General features: G+C 43.9%; 1 protein-coding gene across 1 annotated transcript in view; it reads left to right on the forward strand.

Moving 5' to 3' along the window:
- Nucleotides 1-22,966, forward strand: part of ARHGEF38 (Rho guanine nucleotide exchange factor 38) — a 52,773-nt gene that overhangs the window by 18,474 nt on the left and 11,333 nt on the right. Inside the window, exons 4-8 of the mRNA XM_044429397.1 lie at nt 1,551-1,698; nt 2,859-2,876; nt 11,700-11,899; nt 15,810-15,943; nt 21,830-21,934. Coding sequence (XP_044285332.1) covers nt 1,551-1,698; nt 2,859-2,876; nt 11,700-11,899; nt 15,810-15,943; nt 21,830-21,934 — 605 coding nt within the window. The remainder of the gene's footprint in view (nt 1-1,550; nt 1,699-2,858; nt 2,877-11,699; nt 11,900-15,809; nt 15,944-21,829; nt 21,935-22,966) is intronic.

The following is a 22,966-nucleotide window of genomic DNA, read 5'->3' on the forward strand; positions in this document are numbered from 1 at the left end:
GGAAACAGTTCCATTCCATCAGGAAACTGTTTTCTCATGTAGCCAAAGGATTGGAGAATTAGACTGCCTCTCTTCCTTCCTCCTTCCCTCATGCATTTTTGCTCAAATCATGGAATAGTCGAGTTGGAAGGGGCCATGAAGGCCATCGGGTCCAACCCCCTGCTGTTGCAGGACACCAATTTACATCATCCCACTCAGATGGCTGTCCGATTTCTTCCAAACTTTATAAGCATTTACTCTGTGTCAGTCACTGAAAGAGCTGAAGAAAGAAAAGATTTACCCTAGAAATGCAAAAAGGAAACACAATTTACTCCCATGCCCTTTTTCGCATTTCCTCATAGCACATAAAAATGTTCCAGAGACACAGGCAGGAGAGAGACAACAGTTTTCAGGTCTGAACTTCCTGTAAGTTTATAATAAAAACTGCTACAATTTGTAAAGAATGTTAAAACACACGCAAAATTACTATGCTTTTTATTCCTATACTGCAATTGTGTTTGAAAACGAGGCAAATAAGGGAGCATGCACCTTGCTTAGAGAAAGACTCAAGCTCCCAGAAGACGCCTGGGAGTGCAATTCTGTGGCAAACGAAGCGCTGTCTTTCCATGCAACTTCTTTTCCAGTAAATCCTTTGCTTCCTTTTTTCCTGCTGTCACCGGTGCAGCAGCAGCAGCCGCAGCGGTGGGGAAGGTGGCACGCTGGTGACGGCAGCAGCCGCAGCAGCAGCAGCAGCAATGACAAAACCCCTATGATTATACTTGAAAAGACGGAATGTGGAGAGTGAGCGCTTTGTTTACAGGCAGAATTGTACCCCTGGGAGGTTTCTGGGAGTTCATTTCTTATTTCACACGCTCCCAACATTCCTTGCTTTCAATAAAAATCCCTGCTTCTGTATAGGAACAAATACTGTAGCAATTGTTTATGTGCATTTTTTGCACATAACCATAAGGAATTTTTGTATAACAGAAAGATCACACTCGTATTAAAAATATTTGTGTCTCTTCCTCTCTTCTTTTGAGGTTGGCGTGTGTTTGCTTCACCTCCTTCAATACCAGATACACAGAAAACATTTGTTTAGCTTTTGCATGCATGGTGCAGGAGCAGTGGGTTTGGGGGTGAAGAGAGAGGCATTGCAGCCTTAGTAATGAATCACAACATCACAAAACTTAAATTGAAAGCTGCCACTTACACAGTTCCATTCTTGGCTCAATTATAGTATCTCACAAGTGAATGTGCACCCCCCAAAAGGGGGGGGCAGTTGTGTCAGACAGGCCATTAAATGGCAGACTGTTTGAATATTGCTTTAAGCAGAGCAATGTCCTCTTTAATGTAGGACACAAGGCCACTGTAAAAAGGGGCACTCAAGAGATCTCAACAAAAAGCACTACTGTTGAGAAGGTCTGGTGTTTAGTCCCTGCTCCTCTCTTGCAGCAGAGCATCCAAGACAGGTTCATAAAGGTCAGACAGGTTCATATATTTGAAGAGGTTCTTAAAAGATCTGACCATGAGTTTTGGTTTTGGCTTTTGTTTTTTGCTTTCCATTTAAACAGGGCAAGTGTTTTTGCAGATTAAAGACCTACTAGAAGATGCATATAAAATTTACTGTTATCACCATGATGATGCCCACATGTTGCTAGAATGCTATGAAAAGGATGAAGAATTGAAGCAACATATAAGAGACTGCCTACAGTCCTTAAAGTAAGAACATTTCAAGGGACTCTTTCCATCACTTGCTCGTTTTCCAGCAAGGGAGAACTTAAACAGCTGTAAATGAAATATTTCCTATAAATCCAGAATTTTACGAGGCTCAGTAGGAGGACATGCTTATGCTGCTTTCCTGGAACCATGAATATATTTCTCTGTTGTGAGATCCAAACTGGAAAAAATCTGCAAGATGCCATCAAAGCATCTTGGTGGTTGCTTCAGGGAAGTGCCATCTTAAACTCCCACATTCCATCTTTTAATGCACCAAATGCATCTGTAACTAATTTAAATTATCACCATAATAAAATACTTAAGCCCCACTATAAAAAATTGTCCGTAAGTCTACTGAGACTATTTTCTCTTTCTTTCCCAAAAGCCTGTGTTGTTATGCTCCTTCATGTAATGTACTGCTTTTCAGGAAGCTATGGGACCAGATTTATGTAAAGCTTTTGGCTTCTGAATATAGCTCAAAAGAGTCTAAAGCATATGAAAAGAAATTTTATTAGCAAACTACCTTGGTGAACATAGTCCAAGGAAGCAGTTAACTATGTATTTGTAAGAGAATAAAGCTTGGAAATTAGCACTCTTTGCTCCCCAACCCCCATGTCTACATAGAAGAAGTCCCCACTGAACCAGTTTGGGAAGATGATGCTAAACTATGCTATAGCATTATGGAAATGGATCTAGATGAGCTTCACACTCCCCACTGCAAGTCAGATTTTGAGAATGTTTACTTCTGCTTCAGATTTGCTGCAGCATGCTGTGTTGTTCAGACCTAATAAACACTTTAATCTTAATTATAATTTGTTGAAACAACCCATCTTCAAACCATAGTTTAAGCAGCTGGTTTGTATCAACAAATTATGGTTAGGATTAATCATGATTTAGAGATTCAGAGTAATGCTATACTATGATTAATCTAAAGTGGAAGTGAACACATGCAGAGTTATAGCTAATCCCAGCTGCAGTGGAGGAAGGACCAAAGTGAAGCGTGAGAGTCTTGGGTTTCCTGAAGCTTAGTCTCATACCTAAAACATGACTTAACACTTTATGTGAACCAATTTCCTACATTTAATGCATGCAGAACTGAATCAGGGTGTTGATATAGATCTTCTAAGGTAAATGCTAACAACTCTCCTTTTTTCTATTGGCAGAAAGATATATGAAGAAGGGTAAGTACTATATTTTTTAATTACATTTTTATTCTGCCCTTAAATGAGTATGCTGAGGGATGCATACATGCCAGGGTGGCCAAAACGAGGCTTGGGAGCCACATGTGGCCCTTTGAATTTATTTTGTGTCTTGCCACTTGCTGCTGCGGGCACCCGTGGGCACCCACTTGCTGTCCACAGCTCACTGCCACCCATGGGCGCCTGCTTGCCACTTATCCCTACCTCCCATGGATGCCCAGCTGTGGTTCTTAAACATCTGACATGTACCATACCTGCTTTCCCAGCAAGCAAGTCTGGCCATCCCTGACATTCCTATGCTTTACTCTCATCCTTTTATCTTCACAGTAATCCTGTGAGGTAGGTCAAGTTGAGAAAGAGAGAGTGCCTGATTGGCCACTGTCACCCAAATAGGGTTGAATGGGGATTTGAACTTGGGTCTTCCTGGTCAAAGGCCAACACTCTAACTACCTCTCTGCACTGGTGCTCATTATCTTGTTTTGTTTTAAAAAGGCAGAGCAACACATTTTATAAAGTGCTGTTAACAAAAGATAATTTGTAATAGTGGAAAGCTGTCCAAAGGTGTTTTGATGGTGCATGTCTTTAGCAAAGCAATGCCATAACTTGTGCAATGCCATAAAATACAGGATATGAGTGAACGATATGGCAGGGCCCCTCAAACTTTTTCAAAAGGGGGCCAGTTGAAAGGTGGCGGCTACCGGCACAGGCTGGTGAGGCAGGGGTGCCTGGGCACGCGGGCTGGTGAGGTGGCGTCAGGCACGCGTGAGGTGGCATCGGGCGTGTGCGGCAGCGGTTTGCTCATTCAGAGATCTCCCAGCGAGTCCAAAACCATCTCCGAGTGAGCAAGTCACCGCCTCCCTGCCCGTGTGGCGAGGCGGCGAGTTTGCGTGTGGGTGGTGGGCAGCGGCGCGGGCCAGATAAATGGGCATGGCAGGCTGGGTCCGTCCTACGGACCGTAGTTTGAGGACCCATGTAATATGACATTATTTAGGCCTCCTATTTTCCTATCTTGCTACTGAAATGCCACTCTAGATTTTCCAGTCATTTTGGACCTGAGGCTGCTTGGTCTGGTTCTCGCATATTTGAGGGATGGGCATGATCCTCGCTTACTGCAGATGAGCAAGGGGCAGCCATAAAGTGAAGCCAGGTCTGTGCATGTATCCTGAGGTGGTGGAAGAGCGACCCAGGCCCCAAATGCATATCATTTCTGAAAACAAGCAGTAGTGCTAGTCAGCTATTCAGAATAGGGGTGAACTGTATTTAGCTGTCCCCCATCACCAACAGACCCCTCCTCTATTCCAGTCAGTCAACTGATGTGGCTGCCAGTCTATGAGGGCTTTTTTACATGCTCAATCAAGCCCATGTTCAGGGATTATATAACAAATGTGTCTGTTAGTTTGTTCTTCCTCCCCTCTCTTTCTCCAGGAGACACAAATTCCCATTCATGCTTTTGAATCTCAGGATAACATTGCCATGATCTGTGTGCCATTTTGAGCTCTAGAAGAAACACCCTTGGAAATGGTTTTAACAATTGTGGGAAACATTTAAACCACCCTAATACAATTGAATTATCGTCAGTATAATTTTATGTGCTAGTGAATGTCTCTTGTAATGTCTTCTAGAACTAGTTGCACAATCTAGCATCAGTTTTGGGGGGAGCTGGTATGCACCATCTTCCCATCATGTGGTGCAAGAATGTCATCTGTGTCCCATCTGTCTGCACATGTGAAATAACAGATGAGGCACACCTCTCAATGCACATGTGAATATCTTACGTTGCATGTGAGAACTGCTGTGGTGGGGAAAGGCACAGACCTGGCATTCTTGCCCAAACGGGTCCCACCACACAGCCATGCACATATGCACATTGGGGATCTGGTTATCTGGAAGTCTTTAGACTTCACCCAGGTTAAGTGAACAGGGAAACAAGCTGAGGTTCAAGAGGAAGAATGCTCTTGCACTCCTATCCCGCTTGAGGGATCCTGTGGGCAGCTGGTTGGCCACTGTGTGAGCAGCATGCTGGGCTGGATGGGCCCTTGGTCTGATCCAGCATGTTCTAATGGTCCTTACATCATTGACCACAAATTTACAATATTATCCTAAGTCTGATCAAAGTACTAGTAGCTTCTTAGTAGGAATTCTTTCAGAGACCAGCATGAGTGCATTTTGCCCTGGATTTCATGGTTCTTAGAAAATTTCTCCTGAAGTGGTGAATCTGGCTTGAATCTGGCTTCAAGATGGCAGTTTCTTTGACTCTTACTATGCAATTAGGCGGAGAAATCAATGACTCTGTTTAATATCACAGGGAGACCGAAAACATCTGTAGCTCTGAAAACACTCTTGGGATGTGGGCAGGAGATTGTGTAGTCCTAACCTTCTCTGTGAAGACTGTTGGGACAGGAGGGCTTCAGCCACCCGCTGCTGCTTGCCTTCCATCAGGGCTGTAGCCTATCTGAATCTGTTCTCACATTCCAGAATCTAGGTTTCCAGCTGGAATTCTACCAGAGAGCAATTAAGGAACAGGACTATTTCATTTCGCTCAGCCTGTGTTGGTCCATTGAACAAGACACTGAAACAAGTAGACAGATAATGAGTTTATTTTTAGCCTAACCAAGTAGCATTTAAAATCTTGGAAATGGCTTTTGACACATTCTCATCAGGCTGACATTTGGGGTTGTGGGGAAAGAATATATTGTACTGCCAATCAGTGCAAAGATGAAGTAAACTAGGCCATGTAAGTGAATGTTCCAGGGATCAACAGGACAGTGGCTGTCTATTTAAAAATAAAAGATGGGAGAAGACTCTGGCAATGATAAAGAGGTTGTGCTTATGAAAACAATAGAAAATCTGTGCTTTTGTATGTAGAAAAGGGGAAGAAAGAGCTTGTGCATGTGTGTGTAGGCATAGCACAGATGTGCCGCAAATTGCTTGTGCTGCATTTCCACAAATTAATGTGCACTTATCACCTTCAAAAATAGATGCCATAAACTGAGTTGCACACAGAATGTAAATTGCTCGATAATTCATAAGCAATTACTTTTCAGAGGTCAGTTTGCAGTTTGAAACCTCCTAGCATGCAAGACCCAGGAATAATAATAATACCCCTCCTCCCCCAGCCCCGTTCTTGTGGGAACTCTAATGAGTATTTCTGCATGTGGATTCCTGCATCGGAAACAAACACCCATCTACAAGATCCTTTTCTCCTGGCTCTACGCTGAGCCTGTAACTCAGGGCAAAGACAGTGTGTTGGTGATTAGCAAAATAAATACCTCCGTGAGATTCAGTGAATAATTTTGACAGTCATGCACACATAGAAAAATATGCAGCTACAATGAAATGAGAATTCTTCTGAGGATCGTTTTTGCATTTTGGTTTAAACAGGGAAACGGATTGTGCTATATTATGAGCTAGCAGCTCCCCCAAGCTGTGAAGCCAAGTTGGCTGGTTAATGCCGTGCCCAACTTCCCTCAGTTGAGTGCAGGGCTGAATTACCTTCTGCAAGGTGTGCTGTAGTGAGGGTTGCCAGCTGGACTTGTTCCCCAAGCTACTGATAGATCATCCAAGAGATCACCTGTGCAGGGATGACTCAGCTGGGCCCGGGGAGAAACCCTCTGGCCGTATTCCAAGCCAGGAACTTGCCAGCATTGACCAGAGCCCTGACAGCAACAAACCAGGTCAGAGACTGAGAGTCTTTGTTGGATGCAGAGGAACAGTGAAAGTCCCAAAGCAGACCCAGCTGCAATGGCTAAACCAGGAAAAGCATGAGGCGAGGCAAGGGGGGACAGCAAGGGGGGACACCATTAGACGGTGCACTAGACACATCCGAAGATTGCACTGCACAAATGGCCGAGTCAAGCTCCAGGCCATCCGAGGAATTTTTTCCTCAAAGTGAGAAGCAAATTGTCCCACAGAACTATCGAGGGCTCTGGCATCTCACCCAGAGAACCAGATTGTAGGAGGCCCTGGACCACTCAGAAAAGCTCGGCTGGACAGCACTAAGGGGAAGCAATAAGGGAAGCAAAGTATCCATGCTTTGCCTGCCTTATTGCCACGAAGTAGGCTCAATAATGAGCCCTTAAATGTATTTGATCAGACTCATCATAGGACTTCCTCCACCGGTGTTCTAGCTGTCTCCCCACCTGCTTCATTGCCCTCAGCATATCATTATACCACGGGCTGAATGGGCTTGTCAGATTGGGAGAGGGCGCTTTGGTGCAATTGAGTCAATAGCCTGAACCATTTCTCTATTCCACAAGTCAACCTGGGCAGCAACAGGAGTGCCAACCATAGCAGCAGAATATTCCCCCAAAGCCCTCTGGAAGCCATCAGGATCCATCAGACTCTGAGAGCAGATCATTCTAACTGATTCCCCACCCTTGCAAAGGGTGAGAGGAGGCGACAGCCTAAACTTGACCAGGCAGTGGTCCGGCCATGACAAAGGGATAGATGTTAGTCCCGCCACATCAGAATCCCCATCCCACTGTCCTGTTGGAAAGGCCAGGTCACAGGTGTGACCCTTCCCATGCGCCAGGCCGATGACATGCTGAGACAGCCCCCTGGTTGTCATGGTTGCCATGAGGTCCTCAGCTGCCCTGGATAAAGCGGCCTCAGCATGGAAGACTTCTTTCCCCCACAGTTCCTTGCCACCCATGGCAACCAGGCGAGTACTTAAATGCAAGATGTTGGAGTGCTTCCAGCCCAAGCCTTCTCTTTGACAGGCCAACTTGCTGTCTGACTGCCTTCCTCAACCTTCCTGGTGCCTTTCAGATTATTTCAACTGCAACTTTCGTAATGTCTTACAGTTGGCCATGTTGGCTGAGGATGATGTGCACTGAAGTCCAAAATATTTGGAGAGTACAAGGTTGGGGAGGCTCATTTTTGTAGTTCTTCCATTGTAGTCTGGAGTGGTACCTCCAGTTTTGTCACCTGGTGAGTTAGAAGCAGATTGTCTTTGCTGAAAGTGGACACCAACGGAAACTTTTTCCTGTTTTTAATCCATTACCCCTGGCAATAGAGGAGGAAGGTTGGGCAGCAAACAGTGAGAAGGAGACATTGAATTTGCTTTTCACAGTTCAGGGGGTGGTCCCAATCTGAACTGGGGCTGTTTGTGTGAACCTTCAGCTGCATGCTATGCTATTAGTTTAGTGTGTCCTTCAGCTTTTAATGGGACAAAGAAACCAAACCTGCTTCTATCAGCCCATCTGGATGCAGGCAGGGGAAAGTCATGACCTTGCACGCACAAGACAGCAACCATTTCTGTCCTGTTTCACCCAAGACTTTCCAGGGACAAAACAATGAATTGCTTCCACTTTTAAGGAACAACCCTGAGTTGTTAATGGGAACCGATCCACAATTAACCAAACATTTGCCTACAGTTTGTGGGTGGGTTAACTTTGGATTGTGTCACCTAGTGTGCACACAAGTTAAAGAGGAAACGAGTGTCTGTTGCCAATCACGGCTAGATTAAAGAAACAGGAGATGTCGCCATGGCCATGTGAACTGGTTCAGCATGTGTGTGGAAATCCACAGTTATATATAGAGAACATTTCAGTGATGTCTTGATTAGCTGGGTTTTTCATAAACTGGCAATTTTGATCTTTTATTATCATTCCAATTCGCATCCTGCCCTTTCATTAAGTTACTCAGGCGACACACATGGGGTTCTGCCATATTGTAATTGTGCCAGCTTGGTGGGAGAAGGGAGAGAAGGGAAGGCAGAATGTCTGTTGTTATTCCGTGTATGACTTCGTTCTGCAGCTTGCCATCTGTAGAGGGAGTAGATGCTTTCAGAATTAAGCCAGCTGTGTTAATTTGAGCATAAAGGAGTAGCTGTGATTTGCAATGAGATTAGCGTAGTTACTTCTGGCTCTAGGAGTTTTAACAAAATTCATGCGAGGATGCTATGGCTGAAGAAGCATTGCAAATGAATTATCAACTTAATTTTCTGCACAATGGATGTCACAAGTTGTTACACATCTATTTTAACCTCCACAGCAAGACCACGCTCTCTAGGGCTACGGTGTAACACTCAAGGATGTCTGCTGAGATCGCAACTAATCTAAGGAGAACAGTTATCACTGGGTAATCTGACTGGGCAGAATTAGATGGGCTGAACTTGCTAGCATTTAATGCCCCAGGGAGTCATTATCTCCTAGCAAACCTACTATCTTTCAAGCCATATTGCTAGATTGTGTCATGCAGAAATGCAAGCAGAGGGCTATTTATCACTTTGGCAGCTATCCAAAGAGCAACTGAAGACAGATGCAGAGACACTTGAAATCTACTTGGCCCCATTAAAGATTTCAGTGGGAGCAGGGAAGGGTCTGTGGCAAACCATTATGATTTCAAGTTAAAAACAATCAGTTGTGCTGCAAAAGCAGGGCTTTATATTTGGTGCAGCACTAAGCAGGGAAAGGGAAAATAGTACTCAACCCTTGAAGAAATGTTGCTGCTGCTACTGTTGTTAATATAGGTGAAGTTCAGCAGGGCAGCCCCAGGAGCAGACCTCTAAATCTAATGTTCACAACTAGTATGCTTGTTTGCAAGTCCTCTCACATCAAATAATCCCATCTCCATGATACTGTAGCTGAGGGATAGAAAATATGCATACCACAAGTGAGGGAAGGCAACACAGCGTCCAGGAAATCACCAGTTTGGTTAATGAGTAGAGTCAAGAAAACCATTTGGGAGAAAAAAGCTACCTGCAAGAGATGGTATGAAAAGAATAGAAAGGACCACCAGATTGCACAAGGGACAATCAGAGAAACAAGGAAGCAGTTTGAGGAGTGACCAAGGAGTTGGTTCTTAACCTTACTGAATGCCTGAAAATCACCTGATGTTATCCATCCATCCACAATATCCACCCTAGAATCCTTAAAGAGCTAAACCATGAAATTGCTGACCTAACTAAAGTATTTAATATATCCCCAAAAACAGCCCTTGTACAAGAGGATTGCAAAATAGCCAACATAACACCAATTCTTAAAAAGGGACCCAGGAAATTACAGTCTGGTTAGCTTAACATCTGTTCTGGGTAAACTGCTTGAAAGCATAATTAAAGATAGAATCAGTAAACATAAAGAGCAACAACCCCTGAGGAGAAAAAGTCAACATGGCTTCTGCAAAGGGAAGTCTTGTCTTCAAACCTATTGGAGCTTTTTGGGAGTGTCAACAAGCATGTAGACGAGGACAATTCAGTAGGCACTGTACTTGGACTTCTAAAAGGCTTTTTACAAAGTCCCTCACCAAAGACTTGGGAGCAAACTAAGCAGTCATGGAATAAAAGGGGAAGTCCTCTTATGCATCACAAACTGGTTAAAGAACAGAAGACAGAGAGTGGAAATAAATGGTAATTTCTGCTGAAGGAGAGATGCCACCAGTGGAGTCCCTCAAGGGCTCTGTATTAGGATCAGTTCTTTTCGATCTATTCATAAACAATCTTGATTTAGAAGTAAGCAGTAAGGTGGCCAAATTGCTGATGACACCAAACTATTTAGAATGGTCAAACCATAAGGGCTTGTGAGGAACTCCCAAGGGATCTCACCAAGCCAGGAGAAAGGGCATCAAAATGACAGATGCATTTTAATATAAGTAAGTCTAAAATAATGCATTATGGCACAAAAACTCCCAGTTACAAGTACACACTGATGGAAACAGAATGAGCAGCAACAGAGCAAGAAAGGGATCTTGGGGTGGTAGTAGATAGATTGATAAAAATGTTGGCTCTGTGCATGACCACTGTGAAAAAGGCAGACTCCATGCTAGGCATAATTAGGAAATGGAACAGACAATAGAACTGAGAAACGTTACTTCCTTACTCCTCTTGGTGCAACTGTGTTCCATTCATGGTGCAGTTGTGCTCAATTCTGATTGCCTCACTTGAAAAAAGGACATTATTGAATTGGAAAAAATGATCGATGGGCTGGAGCATCGCTCCTATGAATAGCAGCTGGAACTGTTCAGCTTAGATAAAAGGCGAGTAAGGGGAGACCTGATAGAGGTGCTAAAAATTATGCATGGAATGGAGGAAATGAAAAGGGAGACATTTTTCTCCCTCTCCCATAACACTCAAACCCAGAGTCATCTCATGAAGCTGACTGGAAGAAGGTTTAGGACACGTCTCCCAATGTATAGTTGAATTATGGAATTCACTGCCATGGGAAGTAGTGAGAGCCACAAATGTAGATGGCATTAAAAAGGGATAGGATGGGTTATGGAAGAGGAGACTCTCTGTGTCTTTTATTGGTACAAGAACTGTAGCATCCTGGTTGCATGGCAAAGGTGCTAGCCATGAAGGAGCATCAGACCTGAACCTCTATATCATCGCTAGTGCTTGCTGTTTCATCTGTGAATCAGGTGATCCCATCTACTAGGGGCCTTCTCAGCAGCCTAGGAAGCTACTTCTTGTAATTGCCCCACATCCTGGACCTTGTTAAAATATTAAGGATGCTTCAACAGCAAACAGAAGGCACTGACCAGCTGTTTGTGCCAGCTAAGGGTCATTTTGAGGAGTGGCCTGTTTATAACATGAAATTGCTGGAGACATTTAGCCACATCGCAGATCAATCAATAAAGAATATAATGTCTTAGCAAGCAGCAGCTATACCTGCAACTGTAATGACCCATCAGTTATGCTAATGGTCGTTTGTTTTTCCAGAGCTCATGTACTCTTTTGCCAGCCATATTTGTTACAGTAAACAGAATTGTTTAATGGGTTTGTTATGAAGGGTGTCATTAATACTTTTTTCTTTTTCCTGCTTTCAGGAAGCCATTTGTTTACTTAACATAGATTGGTTTAAATTTCAGGGGAAAACCAAATCTACTAGACATGGGATCTCTAATGATCAAACCAATACAGCGTGTGATGAAATATCCTTTGTTGCTATGTGAACTCTTGAATGCAACTCCCCTGTCTCACCCAGACCACAAAGCACTGCAAGATGCCGTGGTTGCTGTGAAAGCCATGAACATGAATATTAATGAACTTAAGAGGAGGAAGGATATAGGTAAGAGAAGGTCAACAGTATGGGGAAACTGTGGAGCGGGAGCCATCTTTACAATAGGGCAGGCAACCCTGGAGTGTTGCACATGTCTTGAACTGCATCCCATCAACCAATACAGCCTAGCCAGTGGACAGGGATTATAGGAGTCATCATGTAAAACACAGAAAGGCCACTGCATTGCCTGCCCTTTTTTATGGGCTTCCCAAAGCAGTCACTGTGGAAAACAGGATACTGGACTAGGTAAAACTTTGACCTGATCCAGGAGGGTTCTTGTAAATGCACCACAATTTTAGCTTTGGGTCTTAGAAGCTTTGAGCAGCTTTTTCTGTGTCCGAGACTTATTTTTCAAGTGCCTTTCCTGGCATCTTTGCCATTCCCACCATCAGTGTGGGTACATGAAGTGCCATCCATTCACACGATTCGGTTCACAATTCAGAGTACAGTCATATCAAATTCCCTCAAGCCCCTGAACTTGCAGGCTTCTTGTGATTCCAGCAGAACAACAGAGATTATTGTCTTCTCATCCTACCAGTCTGCAAATGTTACTGGGTGAGCTTTTTTTTTTTTTTTTTTTTTTTTTTTTTTTGCCGATGGACCTGGAACATTTCCAAAGAGGAGAGAAGGAAGCTTCCAAGATAGTTTGTATCCTGGCCATTCCAGGCTCCTCAGCTCCCCGCCGTCCAAAGCACCCCTTCTCCCTCTACCAAGGATACTTCCATGAACTTGGAGAGCGAGTGGTGTGGGTCTTCTGTGCCAGCAGAAGGCAGCAAGGAAGCAGGAGCTTGCCCACCTGTTCTCAGATCTGGAAATCCAAACCATCCTATGGGCCACCCATATACTCTCAAGGACCGGCAGGATTGTTCCTTCCACTCCCTTACTCCACACTGTCATAGTTGCAAGTTGTGGCAGGAATCGTTCTCGCAGTAGTGCTGGATAACCTAAAAACCCTGTGCGCATGGAGTGGTTCTTGTCTGAGTCGTATGGCCTGATTTCAACCCTACTTCAAAATGGGAACTCAAAACATTCATTTCAGTCACTCTGTAGTAATGCTGCAGCCTTGAAACAAAAACGAAAAGATAGCTGGATATTCCACCTCTGTGCCATTAAAATTTTATCCTAGGCCTCAGCTACCACAATACAGGTTTGAGAGGTTTTAAAATGAACTCTTTTAAGGGTCTCACATGTAAGCACGCCACAGAGTTGGACTGTTTGGTTGGGGGTCTTTACTCAATACTGGAACAACCACATTAATGTTTTAAAAAATCATACAGAAAAAACCCTCTTGAAGGAAAGGTAAACATGGTATCGGGTTGGTCGCTGAAGACAACCAAAACTCAGCAGACTGCAAGACTGGTGTCTGAAGAACATTTTCAAAACTGTAACAGATTGTCCTATGTAGCCATTTTCTTTGAATCAGCTGCTCCTGTGAGTAATATCTAGAGGTATCCAGAGACTCTTTTCTGTGCAAGGAAACTTGTTTTGACCAACTTATTGTGAAAAAGTTTACCCAACTTCTTCAGATCAGGTTGAGGATATAGCAGGCAGATGGTTATACTGTGTTATCATAAGTATATTCAAGTAGGAGTTATTTGCATTAGGGATTTGCATGTTCAGGTTATCTATAATTAATTGGACACAGAATTAAGGTATTTATACATATGGACTGCATTCAGACACTGCAATAACCAAGGTTCATTATGACAGGGATAAAGCTCTTTTCCTCTGAGCCTGGCATGCTTCCTCCTTTACCTCTCCTCTAGCACAACCTTGAGGAGATTGGGAATTTCCACTTTCAATGAACTGCAGTTTGGTGTGGCAGATGAACCCTAAACTGTGGCTAATTTTAACTGTGTCCTGCTCAAAACAAGCCCAGCTTTATAACCCATGGTTTGAACCTGGTTTGCTTCAAACAGACCATAGGTATGACTGACCACAGTTTGTCAGGTTCAGAGGACATGAACGTGGCATACATAATACGTGGCAGAACCAGAAACCAAGGCAAGGTCCAAGTCAGGTGAGGACAGAAGAGAATGCATGGTCTAGAAGCAGGGTGAGGTCAGTTGCCAGCAAGGCACCAGAGAACAAGGAACAGGTACCTGGCATAGGTCAGGCTGAAGGCAGGAGGAGAAGCAGGAGCTGGTGAAAGATAAGCCACACTCAGAGCAAGTCTGGGAGTGGGATGAGGAATGCAAAGCAGCCACCACAAAGCCAGGGAAACCTTTTACAAAGCCTCCAAGTGCTCCCAGGTGCTGCATGCTTACACAGACTTCAGTCCTTGCAAATACTTGCAGGTTTGCACTTGGTCCTGCAGGCACTTGGAGGGTGAACCAAGCTGCTTGTCACCGTCACATCAGCAGAGGGGATTGTGTCAAGGCTTCAGATCTCGACAGCTACAGTGCTATGGCAGCCACGAGCACTTCAGTGGAGGCCCTGGGCTAGGCTCATTCCCATTACAACGGACAGTCGTTTGTCATATTGACCAGAGGGCCTTTGGCTATGCCAGTAAAGGAAGCCTCACATTTTAGCATGCCTTGCAGGATCAAACTAAATCTGTCCAGTTTGATGTTCCCTCAAGAAGCTCATAAGTTCATGAAGACAATGGCTATCTTCTGCTGTTTCTTCTCTGCCCCTGGTCTTCAGGGGTATTCTGCCTCTGTATATGGAGTTTCCTCTTGGTTATTATGGATAACAACCATTACTCTTCATAAGCACCCCAGGAATTTTCATCAGCTTATTTGTAGATAAGAAATAATTAAATCCCAGAACCAAACATTGTGTTTGCTTTGCATCCCACTCTTATCTAGTGAAAAAAGGACTGAAATATTAAGTTTGCTTCTGGTCTCCTGTTTTGGGCTTGCATTTGCTTAAGGTGTATAATATACCATATTTTTCGCTCTATAAGACGCACCTGACCATAAGACGCACCTAGTTTTTAGAGGAGGGATCCATGGAAAGCTTCCTGATAATCACAGGCACATTCCCCATCACTTCCCCATGGGCTTCATTAAAATACGGGTTGCCATTTGAAAACACACACCGACCTGTGATTAACAGCTCTCACCTGTGCCGGAGGGGGGGCGGAGCAGGGCGTGCCAAGCGCGTGCCGGCCAGGTGGTGCCACGTGGTGCAGCCGGGCCGGCAGCGTGCCGGCGGTGGTCTTCCGGGTGGCGCGGCGTTGGTGGCGGCAGGTCTTCCCGGGTGGTGGGGGTGAGCAGTCCGTCTCTCCATGCGGCTGGCGGGTTAAAGCCCGCAGCTCCTCCTCCTCCACAGCAGGTCTTACCAGGCGGTGGGGGTGAGCAATCCGTCTCTCCGTGCGGCCGGCGGGTTAAAGCCTGCGACTCCTCCTTCTCTGCACCTCTCCCCCTGAGCAGCACAGCTCTCACCTGCGCCGGGGTGGGAGGGGGGGTAGGCGGAGCAGCTCGCGCCGAGCGTGTGCTGGCCAGGTGGTGCCACGTGGTGCAGGCGGGCCGGCAGCATCCCGGGCATCGGACACACACACATTTGCTCTATAAGACGCACACCCATTTCCCCTTACTTTTGAGGGGGGAAAAAGTGCGTCTTATAGAGCGAAAAATACGGTAGTTAGGTGCTTTTCTTGTTCTGTTTGAGCTTCTCCCTGGCAGGCTCACTAGGGGCTTAACTTGCAAAGGCCTGACAATTATTATAGCACACAGGATTATACATCCTGCAATAAATAGCATCAATGGTGCTACTGCAAACAACAGGAGCAATTAGAGAGAAGGATTTTTAAAAGCTTATATGGCCAAAAGGATTTCATCATCTCTGCTATTTTCATAAGTACAGCAAGCAGTAACCTCAGTCTCTTGTGGCTTTGAAGGAAAAATGGGGCTGGATTGGTGCCATGCAAATGCAAAGTGTTGTTATGATTGGTGTGCAATTTGTCTAATTGCAGTGCTGAAGTATAAGAAGAATGATGAAGATGAATCTTTGAAAGAGAAGTTTTCAAGACTCAATATTCACTCGATTAGCAAGAAATCCAAGCGAGTCACCAGCCACTTGAAAATTCTAACTGGTGGAGAACCACAGGTACTGAGGTGTCCACTATTTTTCTCTGCAGAGGATTTTGAAAAAGCTAAACCACCAGAATACGATGTGTTCAGATTGCCATGCTCAGAAATAACCGAATGAATCCAATTTGCCAACGTGGAGTCTTTATTTATTGGCCTGCGTGTCTGCTCAGTTGCTCGCTGCCTTTCTGCTGAAGCAGGTAGAAGCAGTTTACATTTTATGATAATGACTTACAATCTAAGAGATTCGATAAAAGTGGAAAGAGGAACAAGAAGGAAAGAGAATAATAAGCAAACTCAGGACACCAGTTCTTTAATACTATCAGAAAATGAAGAGCTGTTCTGTATGTTATCTGAAAATACCCAGAGGCTGCCACACTCATGCCACACATCCACATTCAGATAGCAAATCTAATTATAGTCCAAGTGCATAAAATTGTACACACTTAGGCCGCAATTGTGGGATTGATTGCAAGACAAAATCTGCAACTCAGCTGTTCAGTCCGGCCTTCCACTCGTAAGACTGATGTTCTTGGCTGGCAGAGGTGGGGCCAGCACGCTGGATCATGCATAGCGTTGGATCAGTGTTATATAATAGGTGGGAAGATGTCTGCAGAAGAATGTTTGAGAAGAGGAGGAGCCATCTGACAGCTGGTCCCAGCCAAGCAGACAGAGAGTTCTTGAGATCTTGCCTTTTGCTCTGCTGAAGCTAGATGCCATGGCTGTTGATGAGGGCAGTTCTGGGTGGGCAGACAATATGCAGCTGATCCAGCCAGGCTACAGGAGGGTTCAAACCATGTAACTTCTCCCTTTGATGCAGCTAGATGGAGTGGCTATGGATAGAGACAGTTCTTTTGCACAATTACTTCAAAAAGCTAATGTTAGAGGAATCTGGATCTTGGGAAATATGGCAGTGGTAGATCTGTGACATATAAGTTAATTACATGCTGGACTGAATGTACAGCATACAGGTGATCCTGAAGTTTGTATTTACATTAGAGTATTTTACAGGGCCCTACTATAGGTAGGGACAACCTTATGCAGGTGGAGGAAGCTGAAATATTTTTCTTTAAATTTCTTCCCCTTGCAGGGGGTCTAAGGAAAGGAAGTGGAACTGCATTGCCAATAAATGTAAAGATCACTTACATAGTAAACAGATCAGCTGTGTTCACACAACAAACAACTCTGAGTGGTTACCATGGGTTGCGGGGGGTGGTTACCATGATCTACCTGACATTGTCTACCTGTATTGTCTAAATTGAGGCTTCCAAAGATGATGTCTATATTGTAGCTTCCATTCTCTCTGCTCAGTCCTTCCATTGTATGGCATATATTTCATCAGCCATTGCCCTGAAATTCAGTCCCAAGGTGCATTGCTCCTTGCCTAGGTTGTCTGCCTGTTTCTCATTGGTCTATGCATAGAGGCTGGATGACTGGAGCAGTTCCTGAAGTTGCCACTTTTTCCAGAGGACTCTGTGGTAGTTAAATACTATGACCATGGAAACCATGGACTTGGATTCAACAACAAGTCATGGTGGTACAAAGAAACAATAGAATAAACCATGTTTCCAAAGAGAAAATTCACCATGCTGAAATATAACGACTAGGTTCAGATAACACAGCAGTTGAACAATGGTGAAAAACCACTGTGACTCGTTTTGTAGCCATGAGTATGGTGATATTAGAGAAGAAAACAGAATAAAGTTAAGAAACCTGGGGAAGACCAGGAAGGCCTATTTCACACATCTTCCTTTAGAGAAGTTTGTACTTAGTGAGCTGGTCACTAAGAAGGTGCAACAAGAAGGTGTAAACTCTGAAGGAAGAGTTTTTACATTACTAGCTCATTACAGGCTTAAAGTATAACTGTAGAGTTTGGCTAAATGGCAAAGAGAGAAACCAGGTTTCCCTGTGTAGGGAGAGGTCAGGCCTCAGTATCAAGAGAAGGCATTCTGGAGTTTATCAAGAAGGTAGAACCCTATTCTGTCTTTCTCTGGCAGCTGGACCCATAACATTTGCAATTGATGCTTGCTTGGTTCAGCAGGGGATTTATCCTGCCCCTTTCCTTTTTTCACAGAATCAGTAAAATTTAAGAAACATTTAAGAAACTTGTAAAGCCTGTAACACTCAAATTTACAGTGCCTAATAAATCATGTGTTACTGTTGTTTACCTTAAAAAGCATCTACCTAGGAAGAAGCCCTAAATGTGCATGTGCTTGTTGGAAGCACTCTGTTGCCAGTAATGTGGTCTGGCATCAAGATCATGTACAGAGGAGGAGCTATAGCTCAGTGGTTAAGCACCAGCATTGAATTCAGAAAGTCCCAGCTTCAATTCCGGGCTTTTCCAGGTAGGGCCAAGAAGGAATCCTTCTGGAAACCCTACAAGTGGGATGCATGAGGAATCCACTTGGGGAGTCAAAGTCTGGCAGGACCCCAAGATTCTGGCCCCTCTGCTGAGCCCTGGTACCCACAATTTGCACAAATTGTGGCCATATTTTGAGCAGATTTTCCACTTCTTTAAAAATGTGTGCATGTGTATGTTTGTGCACTGCTCTGAAAGGAAGCTGCAAAATACAAAATCCAGTTCAGCCCACTGTCAGCCTGGTGCTCAAGTCTGCCGAATGCAAAAGGGTCCTTGAAATCCCACTCTTTGTTGCCAAGTCCTTTATCATAAGCCACATGGCACTGATCTGTAGCTTTCACCAAAGCCAATGCTCAGTGTTGGTCCAAGTTCTAGTTGCGGCAGAAGACACAGTTTGCCATTCACTGTGCTGACTTCTGAATTATCAGCATGCCGGTCAGGAGCAGACATGAGGTTTCCCTACAAGGCAAACTGATTTTAATGTTGATATAGATGAGATTAGCAACTCAGCAAAAAGAAGTCCTGTATTTCTGTTGGCTTGTGGGACCCTTCCATTGGACAGGCAGGGTCTGGCTTCTGCTCACAGTTGAGCTTGTAACAAGTGATGGTGCTAAATTTGGACATCAGGGGAGATCACTACAATATTACAGGTATTACATTGCATTGATACCCAGCCATTTTTCCTCTCAAGGAACTCAAGGCAACTTAAATAGTTCCATTTTATCTTCACAAGAACCCTGTGAGGTAGGCTGGGCTGAGAGTATGTGACCCGTCCATCAGTACTGCACTTCGCTACATCAGTAAATCTTCTGCCCGCTTAATTCCCCATTGATGTACTAGATTTACTACAGGGGTGCACAGCTGTGCATCCATGCCAGTCCTTACTAGCTGATGGTGCAGATTGATGGTGGCTTTTGTGTTTAAAGCAGCCCTGACATGCTGATGCAAGCATCTCAGTTCCCCAGAATTAGGACTTTTTTGAATGAACCATGTGTTTCTTTCCTTGCCTTCTGAACAACCTGCAATTTTAAAAAAAGCATTAAAAATAAAAGCCTGATCCTAGGAGCAACGTGTGCAGAATTCTGCTGCTGGCTACCATGAAAGGTTTTTCTTGTGAAGGATATTTATTTTTATTCAGACAAGAAGAACTTTATGTTTTGGTGTTCCTTTTTGTAAACACGTTCAAACTGAAATAATTATTGTGTTTTTTGGGTAGGGGTGGGAAGAAGGATGATGCTTTTGTGAATGCCTGAGCAGTCTTTCTACCTTTAATTAGAGGTTCTCGGTGCTTACATTTCCAAAGTCTGACATATGCAGTGACTCCTTCAGCATTAGATGAGGAAACCAGATAAGACGTATCCAAGGTTGTTTCCCCCTCCACTCCTCTCTTCTACACACAGAAAGAAAACTGGAACAAAGAAAAATACCAATCCCTTTTTGCAGATCAGATCAACTATGGGTCAGCCACTGTAATAACAGAAGTCTCTCAAACTTAGCATTGTATTACCTCTGCAGATGCATAGCAATGAGTAGAGGGACAAACATGATATAAAATGGTGCATTGCTTGAACATATTTTATTCAAATATATTCAAACAATAATAAATACAAAAGCATATGTGAGTGTAGAAACATAAACCTTGTACTTTCAAACATGTCGCCATCTCCTGTATCAGGCAAAGTAATTTCAATTCATCCTTTTACAGGGTCATGGTCTGTTAATGCTTCTAAGAGTTGCCTTTGTTAGCATTCCATCATGTATCTAAAACAGCAGACAGAGTGAGGGTGTGCAACATCCGTTCTGCTGCAGAAAAGGCCAACAATCCATGTGATGTTTGGTGATCTACCGCTGCTTGCCTTCCACTTGGTGCTTTTTCATGGAAGAGGATCATGCCTTTGCATGACTGCTCAGGAGTATGTCCTGCCCCTTTGCATTGCTCCATCCTTGTGTGCCATCCCTCCTTTACACCTCCGCTGTTATCACAGTCTTGTATGTATGTCCATTTGAGATCCATTCTATATTAACTATTGAAGTTTAATTATTATACTTTTAGCCAGCCCTTTTTCCTCTCAAGGAACGCAAGGCTGCCTACATAATTCTATCGACCCTGTGAGGTAGGCTGGGTTAAGAGTCTGTGACGGGCCCAAAGTCACTCAGTGAGCTCCATGACTGAGTGGGGACTAGAACCCAGATCTGAGTCCTGGTCCTGTACTCTTAACCACTCCACTCCACTGGCTCTCAAGTTGGCTAACAACAGGATAGAAGCATAATGCATTACAGAAGCAGAACACCCTCCAATAAGTGTTAAGCTGAGACAGCAGTAGAAAGAGTGATCAGTGTAGATGCAGCAATATCAGTGAAGCAGTTTTTAAAAGCAGCATCAGGGAAAGCCTGATGGAAAAGTGATGACTTTGCTGTACATTGAGCTGTAAGTACAATCAGTAGATATAAGGCAGACCTATGAGAATAGAAGATCAGACTTATGAGAACAGAAGAGCATCTGTCTATCTCTCTGTGCTCCATTGGCACAAATATAAACTTCATCTTAAATTCAGCAGTTAATTTTTAGCAAAAGAGAACCTTGGGTGCATCATAGCCTCATCTCAGGGTTCCACATTGCTTTCTTCCTGTGCGCTGCATGCACAGATCATTAAGGGATGAGGTTAAAGCTTCCCCCATGGTTATCCCTGCAGGCAAGATCACTGTTACCCTGCAGTTAGTAGTACTGGGAAACAACCACCATGAGTTTGCAGGGAAAAGATGACAGGAGGGCAAGGTAAAGCCTCTTTCCCAGCAATCCCGATCAGAACTGCTGTTTCCTATGGCTTTCAGCAGGGATCAGTCTTGCGGCAATGGGGGGGGGGGGTGACATGGAAGCCCCTTCCCCTCTTCCATCTTAACAATCCTGATCAAGACTGCTATACTGCTTAGGGATTGCATCACACTTAGCAATATATAAATGTTGCAGATAAATAATGTGGCATTTTCCTGTTGCTAAGGTTGGCTGATGAGCTGTGTGTGGGGGAAAGTAGGCTGTGCAATAAACCACACTTAGGACTAATGACCTAAGCTCTGGATGAAAGAAGAAGCTTCAATTAGTTACAAACAAAAACAAAAGCTTATGATCTCCTGCTTGCTGTTGTGCCAGGGGAGGGGAGGGGAGGAGGGGAGGGAAAGGGTTGGGCACACAAGCCTGCAACTTGCACAGGTTGCTCACTGTATCGTGAAGATACTTTTGTAATTTTAATGGAAGGAATAAAGACGTACTTTATTCCAGTGGAGTTTCGGGGCTCCAATGCTAGTGGGGCAGTGCCCACACCAAGATTTAACCTGAACTTTAAGGAGTTATCCATGGTTCTAAAACCTACTCCCCCCCGCCCCCATTGGCACCATGGATAGCTCCTTTAATGTACAGAGTCGAGCTTGGAATGGATGCGCTGCTTCGCCAATGTTGCTTTATTCACTGTATCTACTAGCATTAAGACTGCTTCATCCATCACCAAGAGTGTTTTCTTAACCTACCTCTAATGTTACCTTGTATTTTAGGTGAAAGATGGAACTTTTAATAAGGAGGAGAAATTATTCAGAAGTTTAGAAAAGGCAGTCAAACTATGTGTGAAGAATATTTCGTTGTCTTTACAGCATCTGGAGGTGAGCATAATGTCAGCATAAGATCAAGTCTGGTTAGTGTGGCCGCAGGCCGGCAGGTCTTTGTAAGGCTTTCTTCATCTATGGCCTGGTGTAGAATGTGAAGGAGGATTTGCACCAGGCCATTGATGCAGAGGGGCATGAGCGCATAAGACAAGCTGAGCCACTGAAATGCTTTATCAGGAAGTATTTCTTAGAAGGAAGGAAGGAAGGAAGGAAGGAAGGAAGGAAGGAAGGAAGGAAGGAGAACATGATCTAGGGCAGTGGTTCTCAATGTGATCCTCAGATCCCTGGGGGACCACGATGTCATCATTGCGGGTCCACGAAAGCTTGAAGAAATGTTATGGTTTTTTGCAGTTAAATATGAATGAATGAGTAGGTGAGTGAATGAAAGCAAGAGGGAATGGGAAATAGAATAAAATCTTAATTTCACATGCCTATTTTGTAAAATTTAGCTTTTTTAACCTACTGCCTCAATTAAAAGGAATCAGAGGTACAAATCGGCCACGAGAGTAGCTGTCTGATGGCAGGCAGCTGTTTTTGGCATTTCTGCACATGCTGAGAACAAGGGAGGAGATGAGAAGAATTGTAAAAACCTTTCATCAAATTTTTATGAAAAAATTGACATCAAATTTGGAATTAGCATGTCAAATACCATAAAACAGGCCATTTGAGTGAGAAGTGTTGATACTATTGTTTGAAATTCATATGGAATCATTGCAATAAAGATATTATAACAGGAGTGTGTGCATTAACAGATCAACTTATTTCCCCTTCTCTCCAAATTTGAAGGCCCTTCATGAGAAAATCAAAATAAATATTTGATGCATTCTAGTGCTTTAAATCTTGAATTAAGTAAAGTCTTGGTGGTCTGTGGCCACAAAAGGTATTTAAAGGGGGTCTGTGGTGAAGGAAAGGTTGAGAACCGCTGATCTAGAGTAAATACCTAGATCTATACCTCTATGTCTAAATCAGCAAGTTAGCACATCACTGAAAGAGTTCTGAGCAATGTTTCATCCCCGGCTGGATCATTTT

Source organism: Varanus komodoensis, unplaced genomic scaffold (genome assembly GCF_004798865.1).
Source record: "Varanus komodoensis strain SLA01 unplaced genomic scaffold, ASM479886v1 scaffold2, whole genome shotgun sequence".
NCBI classification, from domain to species: Eukaryota; Metazoa; Chordata; class Lepidosauria; order Squamata; family Varanidae; genus Varanus; species Varanus komodoensis.